Source organism: Physeter macrocephalus, chromosome 16 (assembly GCF_002837175.3).
Source record: "Physeter macrocephalus isolate SW-GA chromosome 16, ASM283717v5, whole genome shotgun sequence".
Taxonomy (NCBI): Eukaryota; Metazoa; Chordata; class Mammalia; order Artiodactyla; family Physeteridae; genus Physeter; species Physeter macrocephalus.
The window spans coordinates 58,961,453-58,973,623 of NC_041229.1; the positions used below are offsets into that span (position 1 = coordinate 58,961,453).

The 12,171-nt window shown below is 42.2% G+C and overlaps 1 protein-coding gene across 5 annotated transcripts in view; it reads left to right on the forward strand.

Annotated features, from left to right (window-relative positions):
• Positions 1–7,977: 7,977 nt before the first annotated feature.
• Positions 7,978–12,171, forward strand: part of RAB6A (RAB6A, member RAS oncogene family) — a 98,605-nt gene continuing 94,411 nt past the window's right edge. For 2 of the 5 annotated variants that reach the window (XM_055078754.1, XM_028477347.2), the window contains exon 1: positions 7,978–8,512. In XM_055078754.1, the coding sequence (XP_054934729.1) occupies positions 8,443–8,512 (70 nt within the window). In that variant the 5' untranslated portion in view covers positions 7,978–8,442. The remainder of the gene's footprint in view (positions 8,513–12,171) is intronic. The other 3 variants (XM_024131578.3, XM_007113286.4, XM_007113285.4) reach the window with 3 other exon arrangements.

Below are 12,171 nucleotides of genomic sequence, written 5' to 3' on the forward strand. Positions count from 1 at the left end.
TTAAATTTAACTACATCCTTCTGCCCTGTCTGGGTTGGTTACTCTCTAAGCTTTTTTTTGCTTTTCTTAGGAATACCTTTTACTTCTTTCCTGTGTAAGATCTACTATTTCTAGATCTATAACTTCCTTTTCTTTGGTTTAACTCCTTGTTTGGCTTCTTCAATAGCTTTTTGGAAAAGAGTGAATTTTTGAGACCTTGTATATCTGGAAATATTTTACTCTACATGCACATTTAAATGATAGTTTGCCTGGGAATAGAATTCTAGTTTGAAAATCTTTTCACTTAGAAGTTTCTTTGTTTTTTTCCCCAATTTCCAATGTTATTATTGAGAACATTGATGCCATTTCTGGTTTTATTTTTTAATTTATTTTATTTTTTTGGCTGTGCCACGTGTTAGTTGCAGCATGTGGGATCTTCGTTGAGGCATGCAGTTTTCTCTCTCTAGTTGTGGGGCAAGGGCCCCAGAGCGTGTGAGCTCTGTAGTTTGCAGCACATGGGCTCTCTACTTGAGGTGCACAAGCTCAGCAGTTGTGGCATGCAGGTTTAGTTACCCTGAGGCATGGGGGATCCCAGTTCCCCAACAGGGATCAAACCCTCATCCCCTGCATCAGAAGACAGACTCTTCACCACTGGACCACCGGGGAAGTCTCCCTTTTCCGGTTTTTAATCCTTTTGATATGTCCTGTTTTAATTTCTGGGAACTTTTAGGATCTTCTTTTGTCTCTGATGTGGAATTTCATGATGATGTGAACTGAAATGATTTTCTTTTATTTTTGCTGGGCCACTGACATACACTTTTTTTTTTTTACAATGGAATCTTTGTTTTTTTAATTAATTTATTTAATTTATCTATGTTTGGCTGCACAGGGTCTTTGTTGCTGCACGTGGGCTTTCTCTCGTTGCGGCGAGAGGGGGCTACTCTTGCGGGCTTCTCACTGCGGTGGCTTCTCTTGTTGCGGAGCACAGGCTCTAGACGCGCTGGCTTCAGTAGTTGTGGCTCGCAGGCTCAGTAGGTGTGGCTCACGGGCTCTAGAGCACAGGCTCAGTAGTTGTGGCGCACGGGCTTAGTTGCTCTGCGTCATGTGGCATCTCCCCGGACCAGGGCTTGAACCCGTGTCCCCTGCATTGGCAGGCGGATTCTTAACCACTGCGCCACCAGGGAAGTCCTGACATACACTTTCAATTTGGAAACTCATGTCTACCAGGTGTGAGAACATATTTTATATAATTTATTTTATAATAATCTCTGCATTAAAGTTTTCTTCATTCTCTCTCTATATAATTTCTATTATTTGCATGCTGAGTCTCCTGGATTAATCTTAGATACTCCTCAAATTATCTAGTGTTCATCTCTTAGCTTTTTGCTATGCTTTCTGGAATATTTCCTTAATGTTATCTTCCAATTATTTTATTTTATTTTTAAACTTTGGCTATGATAATTTTAATTTCCAAGAAAGCCTGTTTTGAAACAGTGTTCCTTTTTTAAAAATAGGATCTTGCTCTTCCTTCAAAAATGCAATAGTGGGACTTCCCTGGTGGCACAGTGGTTAAGAATCCGCCTGCCGATGCAGGGGACACGGGTTCTTGATTAGAAGGGTTCATTATAGATGATTTGGTGGTGAACTGGCTTTTTTTTATTGAAGTTACCTCTATATTCAGAACTTACAGGTCCTTTCTCTGGGGTGTTTCAGCTTAAATACAGAAGGATCTTTCCATCTCTTTTTCAGGCTTATAAGATGCTGCCAGTGTTATGAAAGGTGGTTGGAGAGATACTATTGGTTATCAATCCCCATATCTTCTGACAGCACCTCACCCTAGTAGTCTACTATGCCTGGTTTATGAGCCTAGAGCCTCTTATGTGCCATTCCTCCATAGAAGGGGATAGGTTTATAACTACTGTTTATATCGTCTTTGATACAATTCCCTTGTTTTGGGCCCCTTTTCTCCTCCCTACCTTCTGTGGTACCTGGTACTTCACATTCCTGATCCTTTCTGGGGTTCTGCTTGGCTGATTGACTTGCTTCTTGTTACTTTCCCCTTCAGTAAGCACTTTCTATCCTCTGTTTAGTCAGTTACCATTGCTCTATCTTTGTCTCCCAACTTAAAATATTATGGGTCTGGGTTAGAGATGTCAAAGCCAGAGTTTGCGTTTTTACTTTTTCTTCTTGTTTTGGAACAATTTCAGAAAAGGAAGGAGACAGAAACTCCTTTAATCTACCAGCCTAAAACTGGAAGTTTGTTCAATTTTTCTGAATGGTGTTGCAGCTTATTATCTCACTGGATAGTTTCAGCTATAAGCTACCATAATGATTTCGATATCTTTTGATTTTTATTTAAAATTCAAAAATCTGAAGAAATGTTCACTAAGAGATGGTTTCTCTTAGCATCTTAGGCAAGTTACAATTTGGCTGTACAGTCTGTTGGCATTTCAGTGCAAACAGTATTGGTCTCATTTTTCTTTCCTAAGATGCTCTGTTCTTTACATAAACAGCAGTAGAAGCAGTTGTTCTCTTCTACTGTGAGAGAGATTATCTCTTAGTAGCAAGTGGAGTGATTCATTCTCCGGCATATCTTAGAGGAGACTTTATTATTTGTGGGGGATAGAGTGTGGGGAGAGGAGAGTTCCAGCAATGTGTCAGATATTACACATTCTGGACCTACATAAAAAGAAGCAACCTCTTCTCCCACTGCAATTTCAAAACCTAGAAGTAACACCTCACATCTAAGGCTCTGAGAAATCACATTATTCATAACGAGAACCATGATTCACATGAATGGAACAAAATGGAATTATCAAAAATAGATTTTGTAGATCACTCTGCAGCAAAAGTATTTACACATAGCTTATAAGTTGGCCATAATCATAGGTAGAACAATTCCATTGAAGTTCTAACTGCCTTCTCCTCCACCTTGACTGAATAACATTTATACTTCTACCATGGCACATCCTTGAAGGCCAAGGTATTTGGAAAACAGGTTTTGACATGAGGCCTCCTATGTCTTTTTTTTTTTAAATTGTAGTCCTTTTGAAATGAGACTTGCTTAAACATACCTTGTGTTAATTGTGCTTATTTAACTGGTCACCTTGAATTATTGGGCATTTGTCATTTTTATGCTTTGTATATTGACCCACTATTATTTTTAGTAGCAATGACTCTAATAACTTGTGGAGTAGGTTAGAAGGGCTTCACATTTGATGGAATTTGAATTCCTGCCAGAGCTATTATTTGTTTCAAATGTGAGCAATATGATTTCAGTCCTTTTACTTGGGCAGTTTTTCTCCATTTATTGATTTCCTGCCTCTCCAAGAGTAATAAATCCTTTTTAGGGGGTAGTAAACAGAAAAAGACATTGCAGTTTGGTAACCACTACTGTATTTTATATATACATATACATATATATATACACACATACACACATGTGTATATATATATACACACACACACACACACACACACAAGCACACACACACAGTATTGAGTGCCTAATGTTCAAGGAATTGTGTGAGGTGTTTTAAGGGATCTAAAGATAAGAATGTCAGATGCTTTCAGCTGCAAGTAACAATGACAAAGACATATTATGAAGACATTAATACATATAAAGACATTTATTATTTTGCTAAAAAAAAATCCAGAGGAAGTCCAGTTCCAGGGTTGGTACAGTGGCCCAATGATGCCGTTTAGCTTTTTGCTTAGCCATCATCAATGGTTGCCTTTTTTCTTCAGGATTATATACTAATGTTCATAAGATATCTTTGCTCTAGATATCATGTTTTTATATAACCATATCCAATGGCAGAAAAATGGCAGTTTTTCCTCATCTATCTCTTCTCATCAAGGAAGAAAATTTATCTCAGAAGTCTCTGGCACATTTCCTTTGTATCCCACTGGCTCAGATCAAGTTAGGTGCCTATAGCTTAGCTGAAGGGAAGCTGGAAAAATATCTGTCATTTCCAATATATATTGTGGAAATGTGTGTGTGTGTGTGTGTGTGTGTGTGTGTTGTTGGATAGGCAACAAATAGTGTCTGTCACAGGGAATAAGATGAAATCTCAGTCCTCCCTCAAGAAGTTTTTTGTCTCTGGGGCAGAAAGTCAAGCTGTAATTATATTACAATTTCTGTGTGTTAGATTCCTGCTCATACTCATGGGCTTCAAATTAACAGTCCCTTTTAAACTGATCAAAAAAACAGCTCTAGGTACTTTCCCTTTGGAGCTGCCAACGCTGTCCTCTCCCATTGTCCCCACTTTTTAGTTATGAGATCTGATCTGGGCATCTTTTTCATAAGTGTCGTAAAGGAATGCAGTATCAATTTACATCACATGATTTTAAGTGACATTCTCTTTCTCCAAAACGCTCTTGCCCTTCCATCTCCACATGCCCAAGTCCCATTCACCTTTTGAAGAAAACTAAAAATAATCTCTCTCATTTATTTCATTTATTCAGCAAATATCTGTTGCATGCTTGCTGTGGAGCAAGCACTCTGCAAGTGCTGGGAATACAAGACATGAGTTTTGACCTCATGAAGCTTATAGTCAGGTGAGGAAGACTGACAATTAACAAAAACAATTAAGTGATGGGGAAGAATAGGGTACAATGGAAGGACAGGCAGGAGCACTTACACTCTGTTGGAATGCGAGCAGACAGAGAGGTCTTTTTGAGGACTTTTAAAAGATGATACCTAAAGAATGAGCAGGAATTGGGACGAGGGAGGGAGGTGCACGTGTTCAAGATTAAGAGAAATGTTTCAAGTGAAAGTGCTGGTGAAAGCACCCTTGAAAAAGGCCTCTTTAATTCCTCCTTCTCCCAAGTAATTTCTCTGTTTGATGAACCCCATAGCACATAATATGTAACTTTTAGACCATAAGATCTCTAAAGATAAAACATATGACTTACACAGAGAACTTGATAAATATGATTTTGGCTTCAGAGGAGAATGAGGCCTTATATGTGTCAATGCAAAATGCTAAGTTAAAACATTAAAAACATCTGAGGTAAGAGGTGGATTATATCATATTGCTCTTCAAAATGATAGGAATAGCCTCACCTACCTAGGTGATTACAGAGACCAAAGCAGCAGGGAAGAATTGATTCATAAAGTTCTGGAGGAAGTACAAAGTAATTATAGTTCCAATCCTCAGATGTTACTTTAAAGGCTATTTCAGGAAACATAATGAAAACCTGGTACATCAGAAAGAAAAAATAGCCACTCATTTTTGTTTGCAGAGCTTTTCTTCTTAAATATTGTCTTGGTATTGGCTGCTCTGTGTGTATTAGGGTTTTGGGTTACTGGTGGGGCAAGGCTTATCAGACCTGACAAGCTACTTTTAAAATCAAGTATTAAAAAAGAAAAATCAAACATCCATGTCACAACTCAGGTTTCTACCATTTCATTTTAGATGCATGATCTAAACTCTTTCTGCTACTTGGATGAGAGGAACTAGAAGTTAGTAAATTTTAATAGAGGAGATTTGGGGGTATAGCTGTTGTCTTGATAGGCCAGAATAAATGAAAATTTAAGAATCTCTTTTCCTCCGCTTAATTTATTCTAGTTCATTCAGCAATTCATCCCTGGGTTTGAGAAGGCACTTGTTTGATCCTGCCATTTCTACAGCTAAGTAAACAATAACCCTCAAATAATGAGAAAATGTACATAAGTGTGTTTGGTGAATGGTAAGGCTCTATACACAAATTTAAGGACTTATTTTTTATTATTAACTTGGAACTATTTTTGATACCAGTTTTTAAAAGCGTCCTTTTCAAGGCCAAGGATTACTTTTTCGAATGCTGTCCCATCGTATAGTGAGTTGTAGCTGAAGTATGGTAAGGTGTGGATTACAAATTCTCTAATTTGTAATTCTTAACCTTTATTTACCTTTTATTAATAGATCGTATTTTTTTTAAGTTTTAGATTTACAGAAAAATTGAGCAGACAGTACAGAAAGTCCACATATACTTCTCCCCATCCCCAGTTTCCTCTATTAATATCTTACATTAGTATGATACATTTGTTACAATTAATGTACCAATATTGATACATTGTAATTAACTAAAGTCCATATTTATTTAGATTTCCTTAGTTTTTGCCTAATGTCCTTTTTCTGTTCCAGGATCCCATTCAGCTTAAAACTTACCAGTTTAGTTATCATGTTAGTTATATCCACATTACACTTAGTTGTCATGTATTTCTGAGCTCCTCTTGAGTGTGACATTAACCTTCATTTTTTGGGTCATGAACTGGACTGAAAATCTGATGAAAGCTATGGATTCTCTCCACAGAAAGATACACATGCTGCAGATGTCTAATTTAAGGGAGGCTCACCCACAGCAGATTCAGAAGCCCTGCTTTAGAAGGAATGGGTGATCTTTTTTTTTTAAATTAGTATTTATTGGAGTATAGTTGATTTACAATGTTGTGTTAGTTTCTGCTGTACAGCAAAGTGAATCAGTTATACATATACATATATCCACTCTTTTTTAGATTCTTTTCTCACATAGGTCATCACAGAGTATTTAGTAGAGTTCCCTGTGCTATACAATAGGTTCTTATTAGTTATCTATTTTATATATAGTAGTCTGTATATGTCAATCCCAATCTATCAATTTAATCCTCCCCTCCCATAAACCATGTTTGTTTTCTACATCTGTAGAAAGGTGATCTTTTTATTTTATTTTTAAATAAATTTATTTATTTATTTTTGGCTGCATTGAGTCTTCGTTGCTGCACGCGGGCTTTCTCTAATTGCGGCAAGTGGGGGCTACTCTTCGTTGCAGTGCGCAGGCTTCTAATTTTGGTGGCTTCTCTTTGTTGTGGAGCGCGGGCTTCAGTAGTTGTGGCTCATGGGCTCTAGAGCGCAGGCTCAGTAGTTGTGCTGCATGGGCTTAGTTGCTCCGCGGCATGTGGGATCTTCCCAGACCAGGGCTCGAACCCATGTCCCCTGCATTGGCAGGCAGATTCTTAACCACCACGCCACCAGGGAAGTCCCCAGGTGATCTTTCAATGTCCACTTCCCCGCATCAGGGCCATGCTCTTCCTCTAATTTGTTGTGTGACCTTTTTGCAACCCCATTTTCCTACCTGGGCCTCAGTTTCACCACCTGTGAAATGAAAGGTTTGGTTTACCTGACGTCTAACTCCTTTTCTATCACACAAGAAGGTGGGGGTCACTTAGAACTGTCCATATCTGAGGTACAAAGGTTGGTAAGAGAAGACCAAGCCAGGTCAAGATAGGGAAGTGGATGGGCTTATCAACGAGGAGGTTGTGGAGGTTCAATTGGGGGAAAAGACAAAACCTGGGCTCCACTTTATGGCTCTGCGGATTTTGTAAATCATTTCCTTCCTATGACCTTCAGCTTTCTCGTCTACAAATATGTGGAGGCCCTGCTTCTGCTACGAAACTCCTGGAAGCAACAGTACCTAGTAAGGTATCGTCTGAGCAATTATAAGAAAGAAGATGGAGAAGGTGGGTGCAGAGGTGATGGGCGGATCTGAGGACTGTGAGGTAGAGCTGAGGGCTCAGGAGAGAGGAACCTTCTGTACACCTTATGACCTTCCGACTTCACCCACACTTGAGGTCAATTCCACCTCCATTCTGGCCCCGCCTCCGCCCCAATTCCCTCTCTTCCCCTCAGGTTGCGACGGGCCACACTTCGCATGGCCGCCACGGTGAGACGTTTTCCACCGCAGGAGGGCCGCGTGCGCGCTCTGGCGCTGCCACCTCACTCGACATCTCTGCCCGCCCTTAACCTCTTCCGATTGGCTTATCCCGTAAGTGACATAAGTGCTCCTTATTCTACCCCGTCAGCTCCCCCAGGCTCCACCCCACCATCTCCCGGCTTCTCCCGACGCGAAGGGAAACCTAACCTCCCCACGTCTCCTCTGCCTGGGCGGAGCCGGGAAAGCAGGATAAACCAGGAAGGCGCTGGCTGTGGCGCGCACGCGCACGCACGCACGCTGTGGCTGGCTGGGCGGCAGGCTCGCGCCCGGGCTCGCCCCGCACCGCGCCACAGGCTCGCGCACTCAGCAGGTTGGGCTGCGGTGGCGGCAGCTGTGGAGCTGGAACGCTGCGTGTGAGAAGTCCCAGACGCGTCTACGGCTCCGGCTCTGCCACCCTCGCCTCAGTCTCGGTGCCGGGTGCTGAGAGGGGAACGGCTCTAGCCTCGGGACCCCCGAGCACACCCCTGGCTGCTTCCGACACCGCCCTCCTTCCTTTCCCAGCCGCAGGCCTCGCTCGGTGCTAGGCGACTCCGAGGGGAGGCGGCGGCGACGGCTGCCTGTCTGTGAGAGGAGCCTTGTTCTCCAGCCTTGCTCTGCTGCCGGGCCCTGCAGGGGCCGAGAGAGCTCGGCGCCGACCCTTCCTCTAGCCTCCCCGTCAACCGGTTGGAGCGGCGTCGGTCTGGGAGTTCTCTGGGCTGAGGCGGCGGCAGCTCCTCCGGCTCCATCATGTCCGCGGGCGGAGACTTCGGGAATCCGCTGAGGAAATTCAAGCTGGTGTTCCTGGGGGAGCAGAGCGGTGAGTGTGCGGCTCCCCCACTCCTGGCAGCTGGCAGTGGCTTCCCCGCACCGCCCCCAGTGCGGCCTTTGCGTCCGCGGAGGCTCCCTGCGGGCCTCGCGGTCGCTCTTCCTTCCACCCCCTAGCCCTTGAGCCTGTTCGCCGACCCCTGTTAGCCAAGCATTCCTCTTCGCCATGATCCGTCGATCGGATTCTGACCCTTCCGCCCTCCACTCCGCCCGCTCCTTTCCCTGCAGCCCGGCCCTCTCCCGTGGATCTGCCCTCCCCACTCCTCACCCCGCCCAGCCCCAGCCTCCAGTCCATCCCTTTCTTCCCCCGGTCTCCGTCGTCTCACCGAAGCCAGCTCCTTTCCTTGAGCCCCACCCTTGTTGCTTGCTCTGATCCCAGTTGCTCAGCTCGATGAGGCCCACCCGGGAAGCCCCACTCCGGGGAACCGGCCCTCTTCATCCTTGCGCCGGGAGGGTGGGATCTGGGCGTTGTTTTCCCCAGAGGCTAGGCCCCGAGCAGTGCGGATCTTATGGAGGGGGGGGGCGGTCCTAGGAAATTCTTGGATTGTTTTCACCTGGGTGGGGAATGGGTCTGGGTTATAGAGGATATATATCTGAATTGGAGGCGACTTGATGGAATGGTTGGGGAGTGAGGGAGTGGCGGCGGCAGTAGCGGTTTTTGCCCCTTGGGTTAGGCTGTGGCCTGTTGGAAAACCTCGTTTTCTTCTCTTGACTTTCATCCCTGGCGATTCTTTTGGCAGTGTTCATGCTTTTCCAATCTCTGCCAGATGCTATGTCATGATTGTTTTACTTGGAATTTTTCACATCTCACCTCTCCTTTTTCTGCTTCAACACGAAGCGCAGTGTCTGATTCTCCTCACGGTGGTGCAAACAGGAATTACTGGAGAAATGTTAATTATTACATTTCTTCTTGAGTATTTTCCAATTATATATTCAGGATTCCTTAGGGAGAGAAGGCTTTAGAATAACGAACATCTTTGTTTTGTAGGGTTTGCTTTGAGGATAGGGAGTGACAGAGTAGAGAAGGGATAATTCATCATCCAGTTATCTAAATTCGATTCGGATATGTAATACCATTTTGGCTAAATGATTCTTTTATGGTTAATATTCCATGGTATCTGATGAGTGAAATTATTATCTCGTTTACTTGGTCAGGCTCCTGCTGTCATTGTACTTTGTGTTGGGTATAAGGTTCTAATTTTCTGATGGCTGTCTCTAAAAATTACTTGTGTGGTAATTCCAATTTTATGCTGTATTATGCAAACTTCACACTCTGCAGTTTAGAGATTATCATCCTCCATTATTTTTCTCACACTTTTCCTATCTTTAAAATTGAGACATTGAGAGATTAGTTCCTCCCGAGTCATCAGACATTGAGTTACATGATAGGTGTTTTAGGTTAGGCTATAGAAGACATTTATTTCTTTTGATTGGAAAGAAGATAAATGATATAAATTCAGAGCTCTTATTACTGCTCTGAACTATTTATACTAATTTGTGTGGCATTAAAGTAGGTCAATAATAGTTGCAAAATTGCTTCCAGTTAGACCTGATAAATTGTTTTTCTCTTTTCATACATAATCTTTTCTCCCTGCCCTCTTACCAAGTCTCCTCTTTGCTTTTTTTTTGCTATGCAAATATTAACTTGTTTAGTTAAGTGACTTAGTAACACCTATGAGATTGATCCCTGTCCAGGTATTTTATGACAATTTCAGGACAGTGACATACATAAAATACAGCCTATTGGTCATTATTGATAAATAGGATCTAAAGTGCTTATTGTGCACTCAGGGATGTTATTGCCTGCCTTACATTGTGATGCAGAGCTATTTAGTTTGCATGAAAAATCCATTAATCTCTGTCCTAGGAAGTTTTTAGTATGAATAGAAATCATAACTTAAGTATCTGCAGGTTTCCTTTGAATTTCTTGGGTATTTACATTCTAATTCACATTGCAGAGTTTTATGGCTTCTCATTTCTTAGTTTCTTCAAGTCTTTACTAACTCCCCTTCCTTCCATCGTAATTCCTGAAGCCATCTTAGATTTTTTTTTTAAGTAGACTTGATTTTTTAGAACAGTTTTAGATTTACAGAAAAATTAAGAAGATCATGCAGAGGTTTCCCATATAGCCCCACCCAATATCCCATATTATTAACATATTAGTAAGGTACATTTGTTACCATTAATAAACCAATATTGATACATTATTAACTAAAGTCTATAGTTTATTGAGATTTCCTTAATTTTTATCTTTTTCTGTTTCAGCATTCAATTCAGGATACCACACTACATTTGGTTGTCCTGTCTCCTTAGGCCCCTCTTAGTTTTTTTAGTATTGTGTTTACATGCTTTTTAACTCTGTGGAACTGTGAGCTTAATTGTCTTTTGAGGCTACTACATTGCTAAGTAATACCATCCAGTAGCTTTGGAAAGACGGATCTTTGTTTTCACAGGCAGTGTCTGTAGTTTTCTTATGCATTAGCAAAGGTCTGTAGAGTCAGTGTCATCTCTTTTTCTTTTTTAAAATTAAGTAATTAATTAATTTTTGGCTGAGTTGAGTCTTTGTTGCTGCGCGCGGGCTTTCTCTAGTTGAGGCGAGCAGGGGCTACTCTTCGTTGCGGTTCGCAGGCTTCTCATTGCAGTGGCTTCTCTTGATACGGAGCACCGGCTCTAGGCGCGCGGGCTTCAGTAGTTGTAGCTCACGGGCTCTAGAGCACAGGCTCAGTAGTTGCGGCGTATGGGCTTTGTTGCTCCGTGGCATGTGGGATCTTCCTGGACCGGGCTTGAACCCGTGTCCCCTGCATTGGCAGGCGGATTCTTAACCACTGTGCCACCAGGGAAGCCCAGTCCATGTCATCTTGGTTTAACTCTTCATGAATTTTTTATTTTTAGGTTTTAGAATTCCATAATTCAGCTTTCAAAGACTAATCTGTGGCAAAGCCTTGTTTGTTTCCTCATGGCATTGACCACATTTCTAATTCTTACTTGTGTTTATTTTTGTCTATTTCCCACAGCAGAATGCAAGTCCCATGAAGATTAAAAATTATTAATTTTTTTTCATTGTATCCCCAGTGCCTAGAATAGTGCTAGGCTTGTAGTGGGTACTCAGAATGAATGGTGATCGAATCTAATAGTAACCAAAGCTAGCTAGTAGTCATCTTTGTTATGGTGAAGTCTACATTTTTTCCTTGCGCTTTTAATAGTTTAACAATAACTCTTTTTATTGGCCCCACATGCAGCTTGTGGGATCTTAGTTCCCCCACTAGGGATTGAACCTGGGCCCCGGCAGTGAAAGCGCTGAGTACTAACCACTGGACTGCCAGGGAATTCCCAACAATAACATTTTATACTTACATTATTTGATTGTATATAGGGATACTCCAGATGCTCGAGAGCAGGGATTCCAATAATTTATATATAACCTTTACGGTGTAACTAAAAAAAAACCAAAAAAACAACTGACCAGAATTTTATACTTTTTTTTTTTAGTTGAACAAAATTAGTTTTGTTTTGTTAAAGTTATTGTTATGGGGGCTTCCCTGGTGGCGCGGTGGTTGAGAGCCCGCCTGCTGATGCAGGGGACGCGGGTTCGTGCCCCGGTCCGGGAAGATCCCACATGCCGCGGAGCGGCTGGGCCCGTGAGCCATGGCT